This window comes from Camelus ferus, chromosome 5, assembly GCF_009834535.1.
Source record: "Camelus ferus isolate YT-003-E chromosome 5, BCGSAC_Cfer_1.0, whole genome shotgun sequence".
NCBI classification, from domain to species: domain Eukaryota; kingdom Metazoa; phylum Chordata; class Mammalia; order Artiodactyla; family Camelidae; genus Camelus; species Camelus ferus.
This window is the reverse complement of record NC_045700.1, coordinates 89,970,994-89,996,548: the sequence shown is the minus strand read 5'-3', so window position 1 is coordinate 89,996,548 and position 25,555 is coordinate 89,970,994. Positions and strand designations below refer to the sequence as shown.

At 35.2% G+C, this 25,555-nt stretch overlaps 1 protein-coding gene across 2 annotated transcripts in view; it reads right to left on the bottom strand.

Annotated features, from left to right (window-relative positions):
- Positions 1 to 25,555, bottom strand: part of PSMD1 (proteasome 26S subunit, non-ATPase 1) — an 80,755-nt gene that overhangs the window by 4,052 nt on the left and 51,148 nt on the right. For both annotated transcript variants that reach the window (XM_032480459.1, XM_032480460.1), the window contains 7 exons: positions 24,343 to 24,457; positions 21,060 to 21,176; positions 13,323 to 13,425; positions 8,520 to 8,689; positions 6,682 to 6,774; positions 5,254 to 5,340; positions 4,541 to 4,687 (listed from right to left, as the gene is read on the bottom strand). In XM_032480459.1, the coding sequence (XP_032336350.1) occupies positions 4,541 to 4,687; positions 5,254 to 5,340; positions 6,682 to 6,774; positions 8,520 to 8,689; positions 13,323 to 13,425; positions 21,060 to 21,176; positions 24,343 to 24,457 (832 nt within the window). The remainder of the gene's footprint in view (positions 1 to 4,540; positions 4,688 to 5,253; positions 5,341 to 6,681; positions 6,775 to 8,519; positions 8,690 to 13,322; positions 13,426 to 21,059; positions 21,177 to 24,342; positions 24,458 to 25,555) is intronic.

Below are 25,555 nucleotides of genomic sequence, written 5' to 3'. Positions count from 1 at the left end.
CTGGACATCTTAAATAAAGAGAATCACACAATATGTGGCTTTTTGTGTCTGGCTTTTTTCACTTAGCGTAATGTTTTTAAGGTTCAAATATGTTGCAGTATGTCCTTTCTTTTTTGGCTGAATAGTATTTCATTGCACGTATCACAGTTTGTTTATCCATTCACCACTTGACAGACATCTGAGTTGTTTCTACTTTTTGGCTGTTATGTATAAAGCTGATATAAACATTAGTGTACGAGTGTTTGTGTGGACATGGTTTTCATTCTCTTGGGCGTATACTTGGGGAGTGGAACTGCTGGGTCATATGGAAAGTCACATTTAACTTTTTGAGGAACTGCCAAACTGGTTTCCATAGAGGCTGCAACAGTTTACATTCCCACCACTACTACATGACAGTTCCAATTTCCCCACATCCTTTCTATCTTTGATCTACAAATCTATTGTCTGTCTTTTTGACTACGGCTACAGCCATCCTAGTGGGTGTGTGGTATCTCCTTGTGGTTTTGATTTATATTTCCCTAATGATGAATGATGCTGAGCATCTTTTCATGTGCTTTTGGCCATTTGTAAATCTTCTTTGGAGAAATGCCTATTCAAATCCTTTGCCCATTTAAAAAATAGGTTATTTGTCTTTTTACTATTGGGTTTTAAGTTAAAAAAATTTGGATACAAGTCTCTTATCAGATCTATGATTTGAAAATATTTTTTATTCTGTGGGTTTTCTTTCCATTTTTTTTGACACCATCTTTTGCTACACAAAAGTTTTTAATTTGAGAGTCCACTTTATCTTTTTTGGGGGTTGCTTATGCTTTAGATGTCACACATAAGAAAGCACTGCCTAATTCAAGATCATGAAGATTTACATATATGTTTTCTTCTAAGGGTTTTACAGTGTTCACTCTTACATCTAAGTCTTTGATCCATTTTCAGTTACTTTTTACATATTGATATAAGGTAGGATCCAACTTTAACTCTTTTGCACATGGATATCCAGCTGTCTTTCTTGAAAAGACTATTCTTTCTCCATCGAATGGTCTTAGCATCCTTGACAAAAATCAACTGACCATAAACATATGGGTTTATTTTTGGACTCTCAGTTTAAATCTATTTACCTGGATGTCTATCCTTATGCCAATACTATAGTCTTCATTACTGTAGCTTTGTAGTAAGTTTTGAAATTGGGGAATGTGATTCTTCCAATTTTGTTCTTCTTTTTGAGATTGTTTTGGCTATTCCGGCTGGGTCTCTTGCATTTCCATATGAATTTTAGGATCAGCTTGTTAATTTCTGGGGGAAAAAGTCAGCTGGGATTTTGATAAGGACTCTATTCAATTGATACATCAAAATGGGAAGTACTGCCATCTTAAATATTAAATCTTCCAATTCATGAATTATTGCTCTGTATACTTTTTTTCTTGTAATGTTGTTGCCTGGTTTTACTATTACAGTCATACTGGCCTCACAGAATGAGTTTGGTAGTGTTCCCCCTCTCCTATTTTTTAGAAGAGTTTGTAAAGGATCAGTGCTAATTTTTTTAACATTTGATAGAATTAACCAGTGAAGCCATCTAGCCCTGGGCTTTTCTTTGTTGTTTTCTGATTATTAATTCAATTTCTCTACTTATTTATCTATTCAGATTTTCTATTTCTTCTTAAGTCAGTTATAGTAGTTTGTGTCTTTCTAGGAATTTGCCTCTTTCATCTAGATTATTCATAGTATTCTCTCATGATCCTTTTATTTCTGTTAAGGTTGGCAGTAATATCCCCTCTTTGTTTCCTGATTTTAGTAATCTGAGTCTTCCGCCTTTAGTCTTTTTTTTGATTAAACAAACAGGAATTTATTTGCCATATATAATAAGAATAATTATAACAATAACCAACGTTTATTATACACGTATTATGTGCTAGACATGGTTCTGTATGGTTCATGTATGTGCCAAACATGCCTATATGTTTTTGCCGCCCCAAAATTCATATTTTGAAATCCTACCCACCCCCAAAGTGATGGTGGGAGGAAGTGAACCTTCAGGATGCAATTAGGTCATGAGGGAAAAGCTGTCAGGAATGCAATTAGTGTCCTTGTAAGAAGAGACATGCAGAGAGCTTGCTTCTTCTCTCTCTGCTATGTGAGGATACAACGTGAAGAGGGCTGTCTACAAGCTAGGACGGGGGCCTTTACCAAGAACTCGCTCATGTTGGCACCCTGATCTTGCACTTTCAGTCTCAGAACTGTGAGAAATAAATGTTTGTTGTTTAAGTCACCCAGGCTTAATTGGTAGGTGACAATCTGTTACAGCAGCCAGAAGAAAGTCAGACACATTTCAGTTCAAATTACATTTTTACACAGTGTGTACTTATCAATACTAATTTATGATTGCTTTATCCATTGTCTTTAAATCACTTAAAAGAGAAAGAGTTACAAACAAAAATACATTCAAACTATCTTTTATATTTATCTATAGAGTAATGTTTACCAGTGCTCTTTATTTTTTCATGACTTCAACTTTGTCTAGTGTCCTTTCATTTCAGCCTGAGGGGGTCAATATTAGTATTTCTTACATGGCAGGTTGGCTGGCAACAAAGTCTCTTAGTTCTTATCTGTGAATGTCACAATTTTTGCCTTCATTTCTGAAGGACAGTTTTGCTAGATTTAGCATTCTTGGTTGAGTCTTTTCTTTCAGCACTCTGAACCACAGAACTCTGGCTTCCGTGGTTTCTAATGACAAATCAGCTGTTGATCTTTTAGTGGTGAGCACACTGCTGTACAATAATAATGTTGTATACACAAAACTTAATATTGGTAGTAAAACAATGCTAGCTCAAGTAAAAAAAAGAAAAAAGAAAAAAGATCCCTTCTTTGTCTCTGAGCAGGCTGATTATGATGTGTGTAGGTGTGGATCTCTCTCTTACTGAGCATCCTGGATATGTAGATGAGTGCTATTCATACAATCTGGGACGTTTTCTGTCATTTCCTCAAGTAGTCTTATTTCTATGATGTAAGCCTTTGGTTTACAGGGTCACACAAGAAAAGAAAAGCTCCCCCAAATCTATGTGGACTTCTATCCTTTGCTCCCTCCTTTTGGGACTCCCATTACCCCATTTCTGTGTATGCTGGTGTGCATGATAGTTTTTAACAGGTCTCTGAGGCTCTGTTCACTTCTTTTTCACCTTTTGTTTTTGGGCTGTCCCTCAGATGACCTATCTTCAACTTTGCTCAAGTCCGCTTGGATCAGCTGTTGAGCTCCTCTAGCAAAATTTTCATTTCAGTTACTGTAGTTATTTTGCAACACCAGAATGTCTATTTGATTACTGTTCATAATTTCTCTTTACTGACATTCACGATTTGTTGAGACATCATTCTTATCCTTTCCTTTAGTTCTTTAGATTTAGTTCCTTTACTTCTTTGAACTTATTTTAGTTGATTTAGTCTGCCTATTAAGTACAGTGTCAGATGTCTGCGGACTTGTCACCACCACCAAGTAATACTTATTGAGGATTTACCACGTTCCAGATATTGTTTCAGGTGTTTATATATAACAATTTATTTAATCTTTACAATATTACTAGGTGGTAGGTAGTATCACCATCCCAATTATTACAGATGAGGAAACAGAAACAGAAAGCAATTAAATGACCTGTCTCAGTCACACAGCTAAGAAATGGCAGAGCTGGAGTATAAACTCAGTTCTGCCCAATTCCAGCTCTTCACTACTAAATATAGCTATCTTCCATCCTCTGCCCTGCTCTCCTCTAGCTGATAATCTAGTCAGGTAAGACCCTGACTCATAATTGTGGGTAAGAGATGTCACCACCATCAGGGATCACCTTCAAGTTCCTAAGAATGGGTTTACTGTTCTATAAGGATCTAGAAATCTTGTGTATGACATTTTTTAAAGATAGGTCCAGGATTTGGATGTATTAAATAAATGTGTCTACTAATGGCGCTCTAGTTTTCTAGATATAAGAACCTAGAAAATAAAGACATTATCATGCTCAAATTTCTGATCAGCATTTGTTTCTAACATGAAACATTGTGCTTCAGAATAAATTAAATGGCATAAAGATCCTTTTCTAACTGTAAAATAGAACACTCTAACTGCTTATGTAGTAACTGCATTACTTTGTTCAGTCTTTACCACATTCCTACAAGTTAGGGATGGTAATTCTTATTTCACAGTAGTGGAAGCTGAGGTAGAGAGGATCAGCACTTGGCTTAAGGTCACAGTGGCTGAAAGTGGTAGAATCAGGATTCACACTCAGGCTGTCTGGCTCCAGAGTCTCCGGTACTAATTACTATGCTGTATTAGGAACTTCTAATGATGGAAGCCTCTGGTGGATGCAGAATGTTTGCAGTGTTATTCAAAGAAAAGCTCCCCCAAATCTATATAGAATGGAAGAGAATGCTCTCTCTTGCTAAGAGATTTATTAGTACTACAGAGCTTTCTCTAATACTTTGGAGATCTACCCTTCTCTATAAATATTCCATTGTCCTATAGATTAACATGCTTTTGGTACATAGCTAAGGGCCGTTAGGAACTTACTGGTTTGAAAGGCTGGTATCTACAGGTCTCTGGCATGCTTAGGACTTTAAGTTGGGCAGGCATAACTCGGGCTGGATTATCCAATAACTGGAAGTTTGGCTCAGGTTCTTTTTTCTTCTCTTTTTCTTCCTTTTTCTCTGCCTCATCCTAGAGGGGAAAAAAAAAAAGATTCACTTCTGTTCCACATCTCTGACTAATGTCTGATAAATTTACTGAGCAACTAGCGGTGCAAAAGGTACTTAGGATTAGATATAATGGAAGTGAAGCTAAAGTGATACAAAACTCAGACAAGACAGATGGTAACTCTGCTTGGGGGTGAGAACAGTATTTAACTTAGTTGTAAAGGATGAGGTTTTTCTATCAGCAGAGATATTTAAATAGATGATATTCCCTTTTTCCCAAAGGGCCTTTCTTTCACACACCATCATCTTGCTGTCTGCTAAAAATCCTACTCTGCCTTTCAAAACCCATTTTAGTTATCACTTTATCTAAGAACTCATTCGTGATTTGTACCCTTCTATTCTTCCCATGAATGGATATAATTTCTAAAGTCTCTTCCAATTATAATTGTAATTATATGAGTCTGTATGCTTGGATAGGATAATTATTTAAAGGAGGCCAAGAGTAAAGTATAACAATGTTTAACTAAGGAAGAATCTGGACCATGACAGAAATAGCTACATTAACCCATATGACCACCTAGTTATACCTACCACTTCCATTTTCTCCTCTTCCTTTTTTTCCTTTTCTTTTTCCTTCTTTTTAGCCTTGGCAGTAATAGATAGCACAGCAGTGGAAACCTAGAATAATTAACAGGGTAAATCATTGTAATCCCTTACTCACATACAAATGTACAACCTCAAAGAGAATTTAGTTCTATAATACTACCTGGTTTCTTGGTAGTTAAGTGTCATAAAGAACAAAATAATCTGGGAATATAAGGGTAATTTATTGCTACAGCCATCAGGTGAATCTTTAGTTCCCAGAGGCCTGTGTCCAATATAACTCTAATTTCTTTCTGTAGCCTACCTTGGATGTGAATTTGCTATGATGAATTTCTGAGACAGAGAGCTGGGTGCTGCACCCATTTATACTTTATAGGGAAAGCAATGGAAAACAAACATTTTCTCCATGGACTAGATGCCCTACAATGGTAATACACAGTGGGTGAGTGGTTAGACTGGAATTATCCTCCTTGATGGCTTTCAAAGGTGAAAAAGCAAGCCTGGGCAGAACTGGTGTAAAGCTGACTTTGTTTTAGACTCAAAAGGCAGGAGGCCCTGAAACACAGCTGATGAGCAAGAAACTGCTGTCAAAGGATATCATTACCTACCACCCACAAAATTTACAGCAAATAATCAACAACTGGCTAATATGGAACATCATCTTAAGAGAAAAAAAATCATTTCCCTAAACCTAAGGTATCATAAAGGATAATTTTACTGAAAAAACTGCAGGCACAAGCACAGCTCTCAATTTCACCAAGTTTAACTAAACACGTATCGTGAGTGTCTTCACATCCGTTGGTAGGAGTATAAATTGGTTATATCCATTTTGAAAGGAAATTTAGTTAATACTTGTGAAAATGTGCATTACTTTTGATCAATCAATTCCACACACCTAGGATCCTATGATATACTTGTACTAGTGCACAAATATGCATATATAAAAATTCTTATTCCAGTCTCATTTGTAACAGTGACAATCTGAAATAACTCTGAATGTCCATCAGATAAGGAACTGGTAAGACAATGATATATACATATAAGAACCGCCCTGCAGCTTTGGGAAAAATGAGATCAATACACATCAAAAGTTTTTAAAAAAAATCATTAGGGTGAAAACAAATTAGATGCAGAGCAGTACGGAGAGAATAATTCTGTTTGTGGTATAAAAGGTATTGATATGTGCAGAGGAAATATTTGGAGGGATTCACAAATTGTGATTCCTGCAACACGGACTTTGATGACCAGAAAAGAAAAGGGTTTTCATTTTATATTCTTGTGAAATGTTAGATTTTACAATAAGAAGTATTACTTTTAAAATATCTAATTTAAAACATAAAAATATTTAAAACAAACCGAAGTAAAACACGAAGCAGCTCCTGTAAGTACAAATGCTCAAAGGAATAAAGAACCTACCTTTTCCTTTTCTTTTTCTTTTGGTACTTCCAGAGGGGCAGGATATGCAAATGTGGATGGTTTACAGTTTGATTTATACTGAACTTTCGGCATCTGAAGAAATAAAAGAATTGCCCCCTCTCTATTACAATAATCAAAATCAAGATTTAAGTATTCTATGTGCCTAACAAGCATACAAATGCAAAAGGATGTCAGAGGTCTCAATCCAGGCTAAATTACACAGCTCTCCAATTACGTCATCACTCCTCTCCAACAGCATCTGTTTTCTTTCATTGCATTAGTTTTGAGGTGCTTTACAGTACTATGATTCCCTATACTTTGCTGAAACTCTGTGCCTTTAAACAGGCATCCCTTTCATCTTTGTTGACTATGCACTCTGCTTCAGTGGGTTAAGTTTCACTCGTGGTGTGAGCCTGAGATCAACTGTTAACCTCTTTTGTGAAGTGTCACCTGACATCTAACCTGCGTACCTAACTTCCATGTGCCTTCCTTGTACCACCTTAACAACCTATACAAGTCTGTATTCAGTTTCTACACCATACAATCACACCTTACAAGAATCTAGCATGAGCCTAATGGAAAAGTCAGCTTTGCATTACTTATTGACCACATTTAAAGTTCTCTAGTCTGAATTTTTCTCCATTTATACCCAATTTGCATTGATAGAGAATGGTAATAAGCATCACATTTATTACGACGAGCAGTCTTATCTTTCCCATCCCACTTTCACTGCAAAATGGAAACAGAGATCATAAAATTGTGTGGCAGAGGGAGAAGTCCCTAAAGATTATACAGGATGTTTAACCACAATGTTAAAGGTTAAGGATTGGGAAACCCAAACCTCTTGTTTTGAGAGATAAAACTGCTCAGTATTTATAAATATAGTAGTTTAACACTGAAACATTTAAAGGATGATTAATTGGCTGTATAGCTATACTGAAAAAAAAATCAATTCAATGAAACACTCAATCTTTACCAGCCAATTTTTTTAGAAAGATATTCTACTCTGAAAATTTAATAGAACTTTTAAACAATGGTGACGACCATATGTAAGAGTTATTTAAAGGTCAAAGGGCCTCTGAGAGGGTGGCAGAACAAGAAGTGAATCATTAGGCCACAGGACTGAGAAAGACATAAGCAAAAACCCTATTTAAATAAAAAAAGGATAGTAAGATGACAGGGAATGCGTCACCTTAAGTCTGACTTAAGTGATCAGTTTCTTTCTGTCAGTTTCCCTGGCTCCTCTCTGTTGATCTTGTTTTCACCACTACCAAAGGGACACCCTCCTATCTTGTTCTGTTTAGCAATAATCTTTTCTTCCATCAAACACTCTAGGATCACATAACACTGAAACATGTCTCTGTCTCAAACCTTCCTTCCTTAGTAAGATTTCGTTTAAGTCTTCCTTGCCCAGATTATTGCAGTAGCATTGTAACTAATATCCATTGATACCAGAATGATGTTTCTAAAATGCAAATCTCATCATGTCATTTATCTGCATGAAATCTTTCAGCAGCTCCCACAGACCTTCAGTATTAAATAAAATTCACCAGAGTGACCTATAAAGCCTTTTCATATTTTTATATTTTGCCTCTTTCTCACCATTCCCTCTCAACCAATATACCCAAGACTACACACTTAGTAAGGAGACTTGATTCTCAAAACTTCCACCAACACACTCCTCTCAGCAAGGTGATGGATGAGTCAGTTTGAAGGAAAGTACTTTACTAATGAGATGCCAACTCATCTTTAAAATCTCATGAAAATCCTTGTGAGTCAGTGATGAATAGGATATGCTGAAGAAGATATACTATAAAACTGAGGTCTCACAAACATACCTTTAAGTCTTTGTTAAGGCCAATGACACAGGTAGGAGTATAAGCCAATGATAAGAAGTGTGAAAGAGGAAACCAGAACCAAAACTGGGTAAAGACAAGGACGCCAACCACAGAAGGCATATGGGTGTGCCCCGTTCTGGACTGCAAGGAGATTGTGACATTATGACCACCTGTAGAAAAGGAGGGAAACCATAAATATGAATCCAGCAGGGCAATAATAAAGATTTCTAAGTACTGCACTAGGGAAGAATTTGGTGATTATTTTAAAAGTATAGTTCATAAAATCTAATATGGAGTCATTGGAATTAGCCAGCCAGTGAACTATCTAGGATCTCCAAAACTGGAAGTGCCAGACTTGGTAAATTTAGAACTTCTTTCTAAATAGGTAGGCATTTAAAAATAAACTAAGCCTGAAGGATATCAGAATGGTATATGCTAAATTATATATTAATCTATACTGTACATTGGCCTTTAATGTGCAAACAAAAAGTAAAATTTTAGTACATACTGTATTTGCAGACAGCAAAGAGACAAGAGGTAGATACTGTTCGCTCAGTTTACTCTTTGTGCTCTAGTCATGTCTGAATGCAGGCAGGTCTAACATTAACTAGCTTTGTGGAAATGGACAAATCACTTAACCTCTTAAGTTTTTTCTTCCCATTGACAAAATGAGAGTTTGAACTTGAGCATTTGAACTAGAGCACTGCCACTAACAAAAGAAAAATTTTAACATCCAATCCTTGATTCAACTGAAAAAAAATTTTGAAGAAGCATAATATGCAAAACAATGAAATCAGAGCTAATTCTGTTAAATCAGAAGAGATTTTGGGCGTAGAACCTGACCTGTTTACCTACCCCTTGCCACGTCTCCTAGACTATCCCTTGAGGGAGTGCAGAGAAACACAGCCGGAAAGCTATTGAACGAGAGCTAAGATCCAAGCATCAATTAGCTGCATCTTTACCCTTGTAAGGCTGAGATTTTAGGAGGCTTTAGGGGTTGCAAACTTGAATGCTTTTAGGAACTGGTGAGGTAAACAAACGAGAGAACTTGGACTGGAAGCAGTGGGTATTGAAGCAAACTGAAAAGTTCTTATCATATTTAAAGAGGACGTGTCACTAGGGATGGAGGCCCAGAGTCACTATGTAATTTTCATTTTAAAAGTGCACTTGAATCTGGATTTTGCCCAAAATTTTGCTAGGGAGACGAAAACTGTGTTTAAGGCAGATATGGCCCATGGGCTGCTGTGTTGCAGCCTCTGTTCTACAGTAGCAGTGTTAGTGCTGGATTCCAGAACTCTGAGACACAAATCCTTTAGTTTATATACCACAGCCTACAAAAATAGGGCTTCTCTGTACCCAGTCACCACCCTAATTTGAATTTCAATTCTGGATCTCCATTGCTTACATTTTACTTCTCTTCATCTCAGTATCTCACAGATGCCTTCAAATTTTCTTGGAGTCAGGAAGTATGTACTAACTTTACTAAACCAAAAAGCATTTTAATTTTTTATAAGAATCAGGGTTCTACTGTTCAACCAAATAATCTAGATTTTCTTAATACTCCACTACAGATACTTTAAGATTTTACCTAGAAAAAAAATCAGATACACTTTAACTTTGTTTTTCCAACGGGAATGAGTTATATATATTTACTGTCTGCTTATATCCTTCCCTATTCTAACCCCCACAGTCACAGAATGCCTACTATATATTGAGAATTTTGAATAAAATACTGGAAAAGATGCCAAAGAACCTCCAATCTAGTGAAGACAGATAATTAGATAATTAAAATAAAGCATAAAAATATTATAATAGATATAAATCCAAGTACTAGTGGGAACACAGAGCTAACTAAGCATGGCCCACCTAACCTAGGAGTAGGCTGAACAGGGCAGAAGAAGGGCTTGGGGAAGGCTTCCTAGAGGAATGTGATATTTGATTTAAGTTCTGAAGCTGAATTTCCTTTTATTTCAATATAACCTATCTTCTTCAGACTTAGAAACTAAAGTAGTTCTAACAGTCTGAGATTTAATATAAAATAAGGGCAAGTTTATTCTATTGATAGTGTTTACACAGTTTTACAAACTTCAACCATAAACCTGCTTAATCTTCAGCTTTTCTCCTTGAGGAAACCAAATCATGAGTAAGTTCTCATAAACTTCAACTTCACTCATTCCATTGAAGTGACCCTCTCCAGATTTTCTCTACTACTTCTAACTTCTGAGAGACAAATTACAGGGCTAAAAATTTTTCTAAGCAGTTGCAGCACAGTTTTCTAGGAAGATAGCAAATTAGCAAATTGAAAAGGAGTAAGAGAATAACTTTATGCTCCTAAGAGTGAACTCGGCAGTACAGAACTTTTATGTACTAAATAACACTAAAATACCTAAGGCAAAAATGATTATAAATAAAAAAAATAAATGAAAGAAGCATCAAAACTTGATTGGTTCATGACAGATCAAACAGATACAAAAAAAGAGGTGGAAGGAGAGAGGGGCTCAAAGGGGAAGGAGAAGACAGAGAGAGGATTTCAAATAAAGATGGCAAAATAAAGCTAAAACAGAGAATTATCCTTCCCTTAATTCTTAACAAATGACTCTAATTTAGTAAAAGCCAGCAAAAATTACAGTAGTACTGAATGAATGAGTAAAGGGTTGTACTTTAAAACCAAAACTTCAAAAAGTAGCACCTAAAAGAAAAAACAAAAGATTATGGAGTGGTAAAATGTTTCTTCTAAATCCTATTTAAAAACCAATTACCAAAAGTAGCCAACCTGAAAAGGTTACATACTATATGGTTCCAACTACACAACAACTTTGAAAAAGAAAAAAACTAAAGCTATAAAGACAGCAAAAAAAAAAAACCAAAAAAACAGTGATTGCTGGGGACTGTGGGGAGGGAGGAATGAAAAGGTAAAGCACAGAGGATTCTTAAGGCAGTGAAACTATTCTGCATGATAATGTAAAGGTGGATACATGTCATTATGCACGTGTCAAAACTCATGGAGAATGAATCCAAATGTAAATGAAAGACTGACAAAATCCAGCCATTTAAGTGTCAAGTCATAGCACAGATACCTGGAAAAAGCAGCAGCAACAAAAGTAAACGGTGGTGAGCAGTGACTCTATTTAAATATGGAACTAAGACTAAACAGTGGGAATTATTATTCACAAGAGACTGTAAATGTTATAAACCATGACAATGTAAACATAATATGAAAATATTGGAAGGTGGCAAAGAATGAGAAGGGAGAAACTATGGCATGTCAATGTCTATATTGTTTATACCTGGGAGAATCAATACCGAGAACTGAAATGGTTCACTTCATCTAAAATATCTATAGCATAGTCCCCTTATTTATTTACAGCTGCAAGGAACTATCTTTAATTAAAAGAGAGAGAAATTTAAAAACACTAAAAATTTAAGCAGAAAACGTTCAACTTCTTGGAAAATTAAAACAAAACAAATCCCACCAGAAAAATAGATTAAAAGAGAAGAGTATTTGCCTCAAAAATTTAGAAAACAGTACCAACATCCTAAAAAAGAAAAAAAAAGCAAATAAAAGATTTGAGCAAAAATAAAGAATTTAGGGGGGAAAAAGATCAGCAACAGCATATAAATAAATAAAAACAGAAATCTCTAGCAAATCTAATCAAGAAAAGATAAAATAATCATACTCAAAAGGAGACAGATTTTTTTAAAAAGCCATATACAGGAGAGTACCTAAAATTATAAAACAAGGATGCTGAAAACCTTGATATGATTAAAAAAATATTCTCAGCAGACAGAAAACCTAAAAGAGTAACAAAAAAACTTCAGATAGCAAAAAATTTCAGCTTCTTTTCCTGATCTCCTTCAACTAAAAATATAAACACATGTCTGGCTGACCAAGAAAAGAATGGCTGGAATAAAATAAGAATAAGGAATAAAATTTTTATTAGAAGAAATCAATATAACTAATAAATTTAAGAAAAGCTCATCAATAATAGTACTATGAAAGCCTTGAGATACTATTTTTTACCTTTCAAATTAACAAAGATCAATAAAACAGATTATATTCTACACGGCTAGGGTACAGTTAGAAAAAGAATCAGATACTTGAATAACGAAATAGTTATGTTCATTCCCTTCTACCCTATTGAGTCAGATATTGCCAATAATAACAGTTAGAGTCTGTTGAATGAATCCCCAGTCCAAGGTACTAAAGCACACCATTCTACCTTGTAAGGAGAGCCCACCTCTTCTGAAATAAACCATAGTGCAGTGGTGAAGGGTATGAATTCAGGAGCCAGTTGGTATAGTGTACTATGTGTTTACTAGGCAAATATTCCAGGCATCTTACTTTTAAATCATTTGGCTGCTAGGATTTGTCTAAAGCCTAATTTTTTCCTCAAAAAACTTTCCAATGTCAATGTGTTTAAAAATGGATATATACTAAGAAAATTAAAGGAAAAAAATAAGCCAATACTCATTGAACACTTAACTAAGTGACTGGGACTGTTTTAATTGCTTTACATGTATTTTTAATCCTCCCGACACTATGAGGTAGACTTTACAAGACAAGAAAACAGACATAAAGAGGGGAAATACAGTTAGTGCTGTAAAGGGACTGGGATTCAAACTTTAACAGTCTGTGCTCTTAACAACTCTACTGAATTATTTCTACGAACAGTAGGCTCCATATTTTCTCCAGGAATAAACAGCCCCAGACTCAATTTCTACTACATCATATGGTTAGAACAGATATTTCATTAGATTTAGTTTAAATAGATAAATAAATCTGGAAGATTTAAAAACATTTACCTGCGTCCAGTATGCCCTGGGCCAGAATAGCGCCAAACTTGGCCATGACATCGTCATGTTTATCATTGATGACTTTGGAATACAGCTGCCTGAACTGATTCACCTGAAGGAACAAGAAAAAGAATTATAGTCTAATTCTATTCATTTGCTGTTATCATTTTAGAGCAGGGACTAGATTGCTCAAATGGTAATGAAACCTGAGTTCTGAATTTCACAACATTCAAAAAAAAAGGGATCTGGACTAGATTTGAAGGCAGAATAAGTCCATGGTTGAAATCACGGGTGTCATGACTTTTCTGCTGTGGGAGGACCAGCTCTGTTTTCAATCACTGTTCCACAGTGGATGATTCAGACTCAGGGGAATGCTGAATGCGATTTCATACTGCACCACTGTTAGTCAGTAGGCTTAACCAGTTCAAATGAACACTAAGGCTTTCATTGCACTGTGAATTACAGCTATTCTGCTTACCATCAACCTACAGACTTCCTAATGGGCACAGTCCTTCAATTCTACCTTAAAACAAACTTCACTACAGCTATGTGACGTATATTTTGGATTAAGTACATTCACATATATGGTAAAGATTTTCATCATGCATACACGTTAATTTTTTGAGGATACATCACAACAATTACTCTTATCAAAAGAACACACCAAAATGGAATACATGCTGACTTATTTAGGAGGAATCACTGGTAATTTTTGTTTGCTATTTTATTATTTTCTATATTTTCTAAAATTAATATATATACTTTTATAATTAGAAAATAACATTTAAAGAATACATGTTCTTATCAAAATATCCATGATTCTTTTAAAATGGGGTGACAAAAAGGGAAATACTTTATGCTTCTTCCATGTCTTACACTACTGTTTTCCCACCAAGTGCTTTTCAGATGGCAGGCACCCAGAAAGAAGTCTGCTTGTTCAAGAAGTACATGATCATGGACCTCCCCAGATCTGCCCAAAGTAGAAAATACTGAATTTGAGTTTCCTCCTATAACGATCTTATCCATATCACGTATTCTTTCAGAATCTCCTCCCTTTCATTCATCTTGGTCTGGGAGGCCACACTGTGATAAAGTGCAGAGTAATATAGAATCAGACAATACTGGCTTATAAATATCTCTTCTTTACTAAGCTGTCTGGGTAAATTACTCAGCTTTTCTGAGTCTCAGTTTCTTCATCTGTACAGAGATTATAGCACCTACCTTACATGACTGTTGTAAGATTATTTGAGGTAATGTGTACGTCATGTAATGTGTAAAAGGCATTTTATAGTTCAGTAAGCAAGGCTGTCTTACCACTCCAGAGCAGAATCCTACCAGTCCTCTCTGACTCCTATCTTTGCAACCTAAATACTGCTAACAAAATGGTATTTCTTAAAATGGTTCTCAGTTTTTATTCACAGGCAGCAATAGAATATGACAGGAAAAACAACTCTGAACTAACTCTGCCACTACCCAGCATGACTATTAGCAAGCCACTTACTTCTCTACATCTTACTTTCTCTAACTATAAAACCCAGCATGATGAGATCATCACAACATTCCCTTCCAGTTTTAAAAATTCTAAGGTTTGATGCTTTCACTCTGGTTCAACAGGTCAAATTCCTTTGATTCTGAACTTATTTTGGATGAACATTTACATTACCTTACATAGGATGGAGATTTTATGTGCTAGAGGTTTATGAAATATTTCATGAATTTATGAAAAAGAAACACTGGACAAAGCACTGTATGTACATTATAAGGAAGAATTTAAATATAAAATCACACCCCAAACAATAGGACAACATAATCTGAAAGACAGAAAAAAAAAAAAATCAATGCAAATATATAATAGGTCTATCCAATTAAAATTAAACAGACTAGTACTTTAAAAGCTAGTTTTTATCATTAAATAATTTTTCCTTATGTTTTATTATTTATGCAGCAGAAACTTAACTCTCATTGTTATGATTCTTCATAAAGAATTATTATTTTAGTAGATTAGGATACTATCTTAAATTTGGAAGGCGACTTTGAGATCTTCTGGTCTACTCCCATTTCACAGATGAGAAAATGGACTCAATTTCTGGCTCAATTTCATTGTTATGAATAGTATACCCCCCCAACAAAAAACAAATTTGAATTTATAGGAGAAAAATCATATTAATTTCCCATTTTATATTATAATTTCACAGAAAAGACAATTAAATTTCAGACAGCACTGTGATCTATGTATTCTACTGTGCCTGATTATCTAAAACCTATGTTCTCCAAATTCCTGCATTTTAGACATTCACCATGTTTTTAACTCTATACACCTTGTATTGTTGGAAAAAAACAAAGTCAACTCTTAGATGTCATAGAGAAAAATAAAAGATGGAGAGAAGGGAATAAAGTTCCTTAAGAGTCATTTTTGTTGTTACTTATCATCTAGGTATGTCTCTTCCTTTCTGTGTTTTTTTTTTTTTTTCTATTTTTCTGGGGTATAGAAATGAAGCTGTACATCAGGAATTACTTCTGGAGTTTTTTTCTTTTCTCTTTCTATGACATTACAGTTGCTCTTATGACTTCTACTAGGTCTGTAATTCCTTCCATGAAATCCTTGAGGCCGGATGAACTTTGGAATTCAAAATTTATGAAGCTAATATGGTGCATACACTACAAATTATGCAATACTCTCAGTGGAGTATGGGGGCAATATCCCATAATCAACCAAATTAGTATTTCTGATGCAGCAAAATGACTGAATATTTACTACACAGGATAAAGGTTATACATGAATTCATACTGGGTCAGATTTTGCAGCCAAATGAGTCCTTAAAAAACAAACAGAACTCTTAGTTTTCAGAGCTTTTTGGATTTTGGAACTGCGGATAAAGGGCCACAGACTTATATAATTTATCTGGGCTAGCTCCCATCTCTTTCTTTAGTTCTGACTTTTTTCCTATGCTCTCATTTTATCTCCAACTGACTTGCTATAATCTCAAACTCAACATGCCTAAAATGAAAATTATCTTTATTCTTTTTCAATAACCCAAAAGACATTTTTAGCTCCCTTCTCAATTTTATTAGTATTATTTTGTTCATGGTATTTGCTTGTAGCCTTTTCTTTATATTACCATCTTTAGTGCCCAAGTCCCTATCTTAAGGCAATAGTATGGTAACAAAGGTTACTATTTAGAAATGTGTTATGCTGTAAAATAAAACCTTATGCTATAAAATTCCATGCTGATTTATTTTAAAACTGCAAAAGCTCGTCAAACTTAGCCAAATATGATCCTACTTCTAAAAAGGGTACATGTCAGTGCTGGAAGAAGTTTCCCTGTAGCAGGCCTTGGGCCAGATATTAGGCAAGGAGGAGCACCAGATCTTATTCTTACACTGCAGTATTTTTATGTGGTTCTACATATCATACTTGCTATATACATGTTCAAATAACTGCTAACAGTAGAGGTCATTTAATAAGAAAAACAAAGGATAGATCCTTCAAAGAGTAGAGTTGGGTTCTTAAGACAAAATAACTCCAAGGACCTATAAAAGAACAGTATTCTTGTTAAATGGTTCTGAATCTTTTTAATCACCCAGGGGTGTATGCGTGATCCTGGGCCTATGTTTGTGAGAATGAGTGAGTATGAAACTGGCAGAAGAAAAGCAAAGATGTACTGGAGTTAGTTAAACTAAGACCCAGTGCGTAGAGCTTAGTGTAAAGATGGCATTCTGTAAATGGATGTGACACAGATCATGAAGGCATAAAAGAATACTTCCTTTGGAAATTTCCATCGTGAATCTCACAAAGTATCTGAGAAATGTTCCTTTTGGATTCCTCTGAGGGGGGATCAGTCTTAATGGCAACACTTGATCTTTGATTTCAAGGCGTTTTCACTTCTTTCATGGACTAGTTTGCAAACTTGTGTCTAGGACTACAGCCTTGAGAACATACTTTTCTTCAAGCTTATTAAAAGCTGTTTCTTTTCAGCAAAATGTCACATACCATCCCAAAAGAGTATCAATGTTGTCTTCTTAGCAATTATCAGATAAAAGAGAGATGATATAAACTATAGTATACAAAGCTCTTGATTACATGCGTGACAGCAGAAAACAATGAAACAGAACTTAAACTTCAAGAATTCATGAACTGAGTAACAACTGCACTCTAACATTTGTCATAATACAGTTTTGCTTTTGTAGTTAGTGGGGTACATGTTTAACTTTCTGCACTGAGTTTGTATCAATGGCAAAGGCTACCAGCTATAACTGCATTTCAACATTCCTAATCAATACCCAAGATTTTGCTACCATGTGAAGATGAAAGTGTATCCCAAATAGTCATATTGGCTAAGACCTGGTTCAACAATATTTTATAAAATGATTACAAAATACTAATTGGTTAAGTTGCTGTATTTTTTTCACTTTTTCTAAATACGAAAAAGTTTTATTTATTGGAATAAAAAGTTGAAGGCTTTTTGAAACTACACAGCCTACCCTAACCCTAACCCCATCCCTGTTTCAAAGTACTCTGCCATTGTTGGTACAGAACTTACGGATGTCAAATCAATGAAATCCTGTAGCAGAGGATGGGAAGATGGCAAAACATGTGTCAGTTCACAATACGTATAACGTGAAAGCAATATATGAGGTCAAAGTGAATAAACTTCTATATATCACTGTTAGGGGAGGTGCATTCCACAGCAAAACTTCCTTCTTTAATGACATTACTCAGTTGGATAACCTCCAGCCGATAAAGGTCAACAGAAGATCAAAAGCAGAAATAAAAGATGTGAAAGCTACTCATGCTATAACTGCTCTATTTAAGAACAAAAAGCAAAGAAATGTGATCTGTTTGAAAAGATGTTTATGTTCTAGAAGATATAAAATATTAAGTAATGTATTACTAAAACAAGATGAGAAGTCTGATTCTATTTTTGAAATCATCCAATTTTTAGAAGTCTTAAAAAGGATTCTGACAAAGAGAGAAGGACTAGATAAAAACAACAAAAACTGAAATGATAGCAACTGCTCAGAAACTGAAATCTATTAAACAAAGTTTCACAGAATAATCAAGGAGTTAAAAAAAATTTTTCTTCTCCACGCCATCCTCCCCACCCCCCATCAATCTACTTTGCTGAAAATGAGGGTGTTCTACATCTGTTTGAAGAGGCAGAAGACAGTATGCCAATGTTTTTTTTCTTCCTGTTGTCAATTCTTTGACTGCTTCTTATACAGGAGCAGAATTAAATAATTCAAGAATTATTATAAAAGATCTGAAATTATTGCATAAGCTATACACATTTATTTAATATGTCAAAAACATGGTCATTTTTAGTATATGTAAATTACAAGATCTAAGCATTTTCTGCTTCTCAACAAAATGAGTTCTGGCTAAGGTGCCAAGATGTATTAGATATCAAACTCTAAAATGAGATCTGAAAGATTGTCATGAGGAAATTTTAAAACAGATGCCTCAAAATCTGTACGGAGTCAACCACATGATATATATGAGGACTGGACTGTAGAAGGATATGTGAAGAGGATTTCTATGGGAAAAGCTGGGCTTTAAGTCTTTCCTCCTAGCTCCAAACCTAGAGATGGGCTTCACAGAGGCCACTTGGTGAGCTTAATATGATAAAGTGGTCACTGCACTGATTGATATCTGACACAAAATGTAAAAGGCATAAGCTATTGACAAAGGCACAAGCAATGAAAGAGGGAGGGAGAGAAGAGAGACAAGGAGAGGAAGAGGAAGAGGCAGGCAAAGCTGCACCGAGAGCCTATCATACGCTCCCCCGACCAGAAGGGTGAAAGTTGCAAGAGTGTTTTTCAGCGAAAGATGTGTGTCAGCGAAGAAACCTCCCTGTAGCCACCTGAAACCCTGCTCAAGGGATCTCCCACGAGGGCAGTGACATTCTAACTGAATCTGGATGTACTCATTTCTAAACTGAGATTGTATATACTATATAAAGAAACTATATGAATTTTTATTGCCTCAGAAGGATAGATCAAAAAAGGCATGGATCACTGAGTTTATATTCCATATCAGAGGAACAAGTTATCTCACTGAATAAATTTTAAAAGATAGTAGGAGGCTTCATCGTTCGCAAAAATGTTCTCCCATTCCGTAGGTTGTCGTTTTGTTTTACTTTTGGTTTCCTTTGCTGTGCAGAAGCTTGTAAGTTTAATTAGGTCCCATTTGTTTATTCTTGCTTTTATTTCTATTGCTTGGGTAGACTGCCCTAGGAGAACATTTTTGAGATGTATGTGAGATAATGTTTTGCCTATATTTTCTCCTAGGAGGTTTATTGTATCTTGTCTTATGTTTCAGTCTTTGATCCATTTTGAGTTTATTTTTGTGTATGGTGTAAGGGAGTGTTCTAGCTCCATTGATTTACATGCTGCTGTCCAGTTTTTCCAACACCATTTGCTGAAAAGAAACCGACAAAGGCTTGATCTCCAGAATATATAAGCAGCTCATGCAACATAATAAGAAAAAAATAACCCAATCCAAAAATGGGCAGAAGACCTAAACAAGCAATTCTTCAAGGAAGACATACAAATGATCAAAAGGCACATACAAAATGCTCAATATCACTAATGATCAGAGAAATGCAAATCAAAACTATGATGAGGTATCTATCACCTCACACCAGTCAGAATGGCCATCATTCAAAAGTTCACAAATGACAAATGCTGGAGAGGCTGTGGAGAAAAGGGAAACCTCCTACACTGCTGGTGGGAATGCAGGTTGGTGCAGCCACTGTGGAAACCAGTATGGAGATTCCTCAAAAGACTAGGAACAGACTTACTATATGACCCAGGAATCCCGCTTCTGGGCATATATCCAGAAGGAACCCTACTTCAAAATAACACCTGCACCCCAATGTTCATAGCGGCACTATTTACGATAGCCAAGACATGGAAACAGCCTAAATGTCCATCAACAGGTGACTGGATAAAGAAGATATGGCATATTTATACAATGGAATACTATTCAGCCATAAATAACAACAACATAACGCCATCTGCAGCACCACAGATGTCCCTGGAGAATGTCATTCTAAGTGAAGCAAGCCAGAAAGAGAAAGAAAAATACCATATGAGATAGCTCATATGTGGAATCTAAAACAAAACAAAACAAAACATAAACACAAAACAGAAACAGATTCATAGACATAGAATACAAACTTGTGGTTGCCAAGGGGGCAGGGGGTGGGAAGGGACAGACTGGGATTTCAAAATTTGTAGATACTGAAAGGCATATGCAGAATAAACAAGATTATACTGTATAGCACAGGGAAATAGATACAAGATCTTGTGGTAGCTCACAGAGAAAAAAAAATGTGGCAATGAATATATGTATGTTCATGTGTAACTGAAAAATTGTGCTCTACACTGGAATTTGACACAACATTGTAAGATGAATATAACTCAATAAAAAAGTGTTAAAAAAGTTTAGACAGAAAAAAAGGATAGTAGGAGGCAATTAAAGTGGATTTTGATGATTTCATCAACTCATGAGTTCTAATTTTTCAAGAATGGCTCTACAGCTGAATTAGCAAAGTGACCACAGACCTATAGAAAAATGAATTCAAAGAGTGTTATATATTTAAAATTTTCCCCTTCTCCTACCTCTTTACTTCCTGTGAGTTCAGTGTTCACCATATTTGAGGTAAAAATGTCCTCAAAAGAAGATAAGCTACTAAAGAAAAGCCTGAACCAGCTTTCTTCTGGAGAATTTTTTTGTTTGCTCACCTTTGGACAAGTGATTTCAGTCTGCTGGATCATGATGAGAGCCGAAGCTATGAGAGCTCCTTGTCTCACATAGTTGACAGGGTCATTTGTCATTGGTTCTAGCAAATTAATTGCTTCCTGAAAGCATTAAAAAAAAAACCTTTTAATAAAGTTCATACAGCTGAAATTTCAGATTAGTTACTATCATTTAAAGTCAATATTTTCATCTAACATTATAATTACAAGTTAATTTAAGACTACTTGGATGCAATAGCTCAGAACTGAGTACGCTTTATGTTTCAACATTATTGACGCCAAGTGAAAAAGAAGCTTGTAGAACACAAACGCTCCTTTCTTGGGGTAAAAGAGGTCAAAAACAAAGTAAGAAAAAAAATGAGATTAATGTTTGATAACCACCTATTATTTTCCAGGTGCAGTGGGAGGTATTTTATGTATGTTATCCATATAATCCTCTTAATCCTAAAACAACACAAAACAATCTTTATAAAAAAAAAAAAAAGTAAGAGTTAGAAAGGTAAATTGCCAAAATCACATAAATGTAGCAAACTCAGGCCAGTCTAACTCCAAGTATTCAACTTCCTTCAAACACTAGGGTAAGATAATGTCTTAGATGATTTTACAAAACTAAATTTAAAAAATTAAATAAATCAAATGTAAATTGAAACAAAAAACAAAGAGAAACAAAACTTCCAAAACAAAAGGGAAGATTTTACTTGCTAGTATGATGGCAAAACAAATTAAATCAAACAAGGCTAGATCTGATACCATGGTTACACTTCAAAAGACCACAAGTGTTGGGATTTCCAAAATGTTTACCAGGATTTCCCGAATATCACATTCTTTAGAGTAGCAGTTCTATGAAAATAGGATTCCTTGGTTAAACAAGTTTGGGAGTTCCTATACACTACATATCACCTCTTCTTGCAGATTCAAAACTTTATATAGCATATTGTGGCCCCCAGGAATGTATATATCACAACAAAAGCTCCAGGCAGCCTTATTAAAGAAACCACTGGAACTTTGTATATCCCAGCATTTGCCCATTACATCTGACCAAGAACTCTTCTGCCCCATATAACTTCTATTAACACCCTGCAGGATATTTGTTCAGTACCCTTACGAGGTTGTTAGGTAGGTATAAATCTGAAGCAACAGAGCAATGAGTTAACATGATTATCAAACTTATTTTAGTACAGTATGTCATTTCTCAAATATCCTTTGTTCCAAGGCCAAGTAAAGGAAGAATAATTTGAATCTTTTTGGGGGAAGGGGGAAACGACTATGGATTTCCTTACATGTCAATTTATTTATTTATCTAAAAAATCAGAGTTATTAACAGATAATACACATACCAGATAAGTATATTCTTTCTTTCCACTTCTCTGAAAAATGTAGTGCCATTGTTTAGAAGAGTAAGTTTCTCAAGCATTACTCATATATTGCCAATATTGTTTATAAAGTAGTCATGGTAAAAATATAACAAAATTTCCAACTTATAAATTAAAAGACACCAACTTGGCTTTTGAGGCACGTGGTATAACTTCAAAGACATATTTTAGAATAAATAGGTGCTTCAGGTGTATAAGAAACAAAAATAATAAAGCACCAAACTTCAGACAGATAGGTATTGATGTGTAAATCATACAAACTATCTAGAAATAAAGCAGACTTGTTTAGCATGAGTAATGGAAATTTTCATTGAATTAACGTGTCAGATGCTGTGTCTCAAAGAACATTTGCTCCTAGATACCATATTAAGTTTAGAATAATCTGGAAAGAAAAAAATCTAATTTACATTTAACTTATGAGGCCTGACATAAATGTCTACTAAAGACCTGAGGGAGAAAATACTCAGTTAAACATCCAACTATATTATTTTTCCTTTGTTTATAGAGCAGATGTGTCCCAGAAAAAAATGCAGGCCAATTTCTATAAACTGCATTTTATATACATAATGACTTTCCTAATAAAACTTGATACATTCTCACATAGAAATTCTCTAAAAGAAATGAAAGCATTTAAAAAAAAATTGTGAGGGCAGAGACCATGTGCAACTTGTTCACCATCATATCCTTAAAATGATCTTCCCTCCATCATTCATTTGGCAAATATTTACTGAAAACCTACAGTGCCAGGTATTTAGCATTCTGTTCTCAGTGATCTTACATTTCAGTGGAGAGGAGACAGACAATAAACAAATAAATAGGTGTAAAAATATGTCAGGTGGTGACAAGTGCTCTGAAGAAAAATAAAGCAGGGTAAGGGGACAGAATGAGAATACTGAAAGGGTGTATGTTTCTCTATAAAGTTTTATACAATTCTTACCATGTATAGTGAAAATGCCTATTTTAATTCCTAGCTTAAATAATATTTTATGTGACTAGAAAAGTTATTTGTATCCAAGACTGATACCCTTTATTAGAGAAAAAGTCAAGCAAGTTAAAATTTAATTCCTGGCATCAATCAATAAATAATTATACTTTGTTTTACTTTAGTTTGGAAAAGAGATGATTAAAAAAGTGGCTCCTTTCTGATGTAAAGACATTGGGAACATAACCATATTCTTATTTCTCTCTCTCTCTCTCTCTCTCACACACACACACACACACACACACGCCTGTGCACTGCTAAAAGAAGTCGCCCTTTGGGGAGCTGGCCAAGGTGTGGTCCTGTGCGCTATGAAAGGCAAAATGTCATTGCCATGATTCAAGGATACTTGTTATTACACTGGTGCATATCTTTATGAATCTCATGATGAAATCATCAGCGTGCCTACCCCAACTCTTTATCACTTTTGAAGGCTTAACAAATACCAGGTTATCTGTTACGTTCATGAGGATAAAACAGGCAAACTGCAGTTAAGTATAAGCTTAAAACAAACAAAAAAATCAAACTGAGTTGACTGTGGTGGCCTCAAATAAGAACTTTACTTTCCACAATACTAATTACACAAAGTAAACATGTAAAATAACCATGTAAAATGACCATAGTTCTCCAAAGAAAAAAATACTTTTTCTTCTTTTTAAAGACATCAGTGCTTTCAAAAAGAAATTCAACAGCATTGTTTTCATTATAGCCACCCATGTAATGTGGTGGTTTGTTCTTCAACAGCTTTGAGCGATCAGGCATAGTAAAGTGAGGAAGTTCTGGGAAGCTGGTAAGGCAAGTTAAGTCTTACAGATCACACCACACTTGTATTTTTACAGCTGTTACATAAACTTTTCTGCTAGGGAAAACAGTCTGGCGCCAGGAAAGAACTGACCCCATTGGCTTTGGGCTTTACCTTGTTTCCTGTACCAGCACAGCAGATGCCCAGGGCCATTGCAGCTCCATAACGAACATGAGGATTGTAACTCTCTGACAACAATGAAACAACGCTGGGGCACTGTTCAGGGGTCCTGATAAGAAATAGAGAAAGTGAAGACAGTGTTGTAGATAATATATTTAAGTCAAGATGGAAGAATTTTAACCATTTTTTTCAGAAGTTGGGAACACCAGTTATATTTAACACAGAAGCTGCAGAATTTAAAAAATCTCCCACAGAATTCTGATTATTGACATTATAAATCTATCTTCAATATTCAGAGAATATATGTTAAGAAAGAGGACCATATCAGTAATCCCTCATCCACAGCTCTGCATCACAGCATTACAGTCATTCCCTTGTGTCTTGTCCACAGTGGGGAATAGCTGTGGGGGTACTGGGGGCGAACACTAATCTACATCCATTCTTCTAACTCCTGCTTACTCTGTGTTTTGTTTCAGAAGATGAAAAGTCACTTATAGAGACTCCAAGATGTTTCCAAAGCTGCAGGAAAGATTTAAATCTCTCAGTGTTACTCTGATTGAATATTAAATTGGTAAACAAGACTTGGTAATGAGAAAATTCTGGTTTTCTTTTGTCTTCAGCAATTATTTTTGTGTTGATAAGAATAGAGAAATCCTCTTCATATTTGCAGCAAATACACAAAAAAAGACGCCAACCTTGACTAATGAAGTACTTGAGCTCACCTCTGAAAGACTACTCTGTTACGGTGGTTACCCTTGAGGGGCAGCAGGATGGGGGAGTAACTAGAAGAGCGTATAAGGGGAGTTTCTGGGAGGTTGATACTGATGTTGAACTGGGTGCTGATTACACAGTTCAGTTGTGAAAATTCATCAAGCTATAGGCCAATTATGTGCATGTTTTTAGATGTATATTACACTTCGATAACTTTTTAAAAAGACTACTCATGTATTATGTTTCAACAGAAAGTTAAAAAAAGGACCCTGTTGTGAATGAAAGCAGTTATTACTTACAGATCAATTCAAATGTATAATTCTATGTTGAAACTGCCCTCTAGTCTCAACTCTAGTAAATGGTAAATTCAAATTTCAAATGGAGTAGAGTCAAGTTTATGAAAACTGTTTATAAAGGTGAAATTTGGGGGGAGAGGCAAGACAGGGATAGGAGATTAAGAGGTATGTATAAAATAAGTAAGCTATGAGGATATATT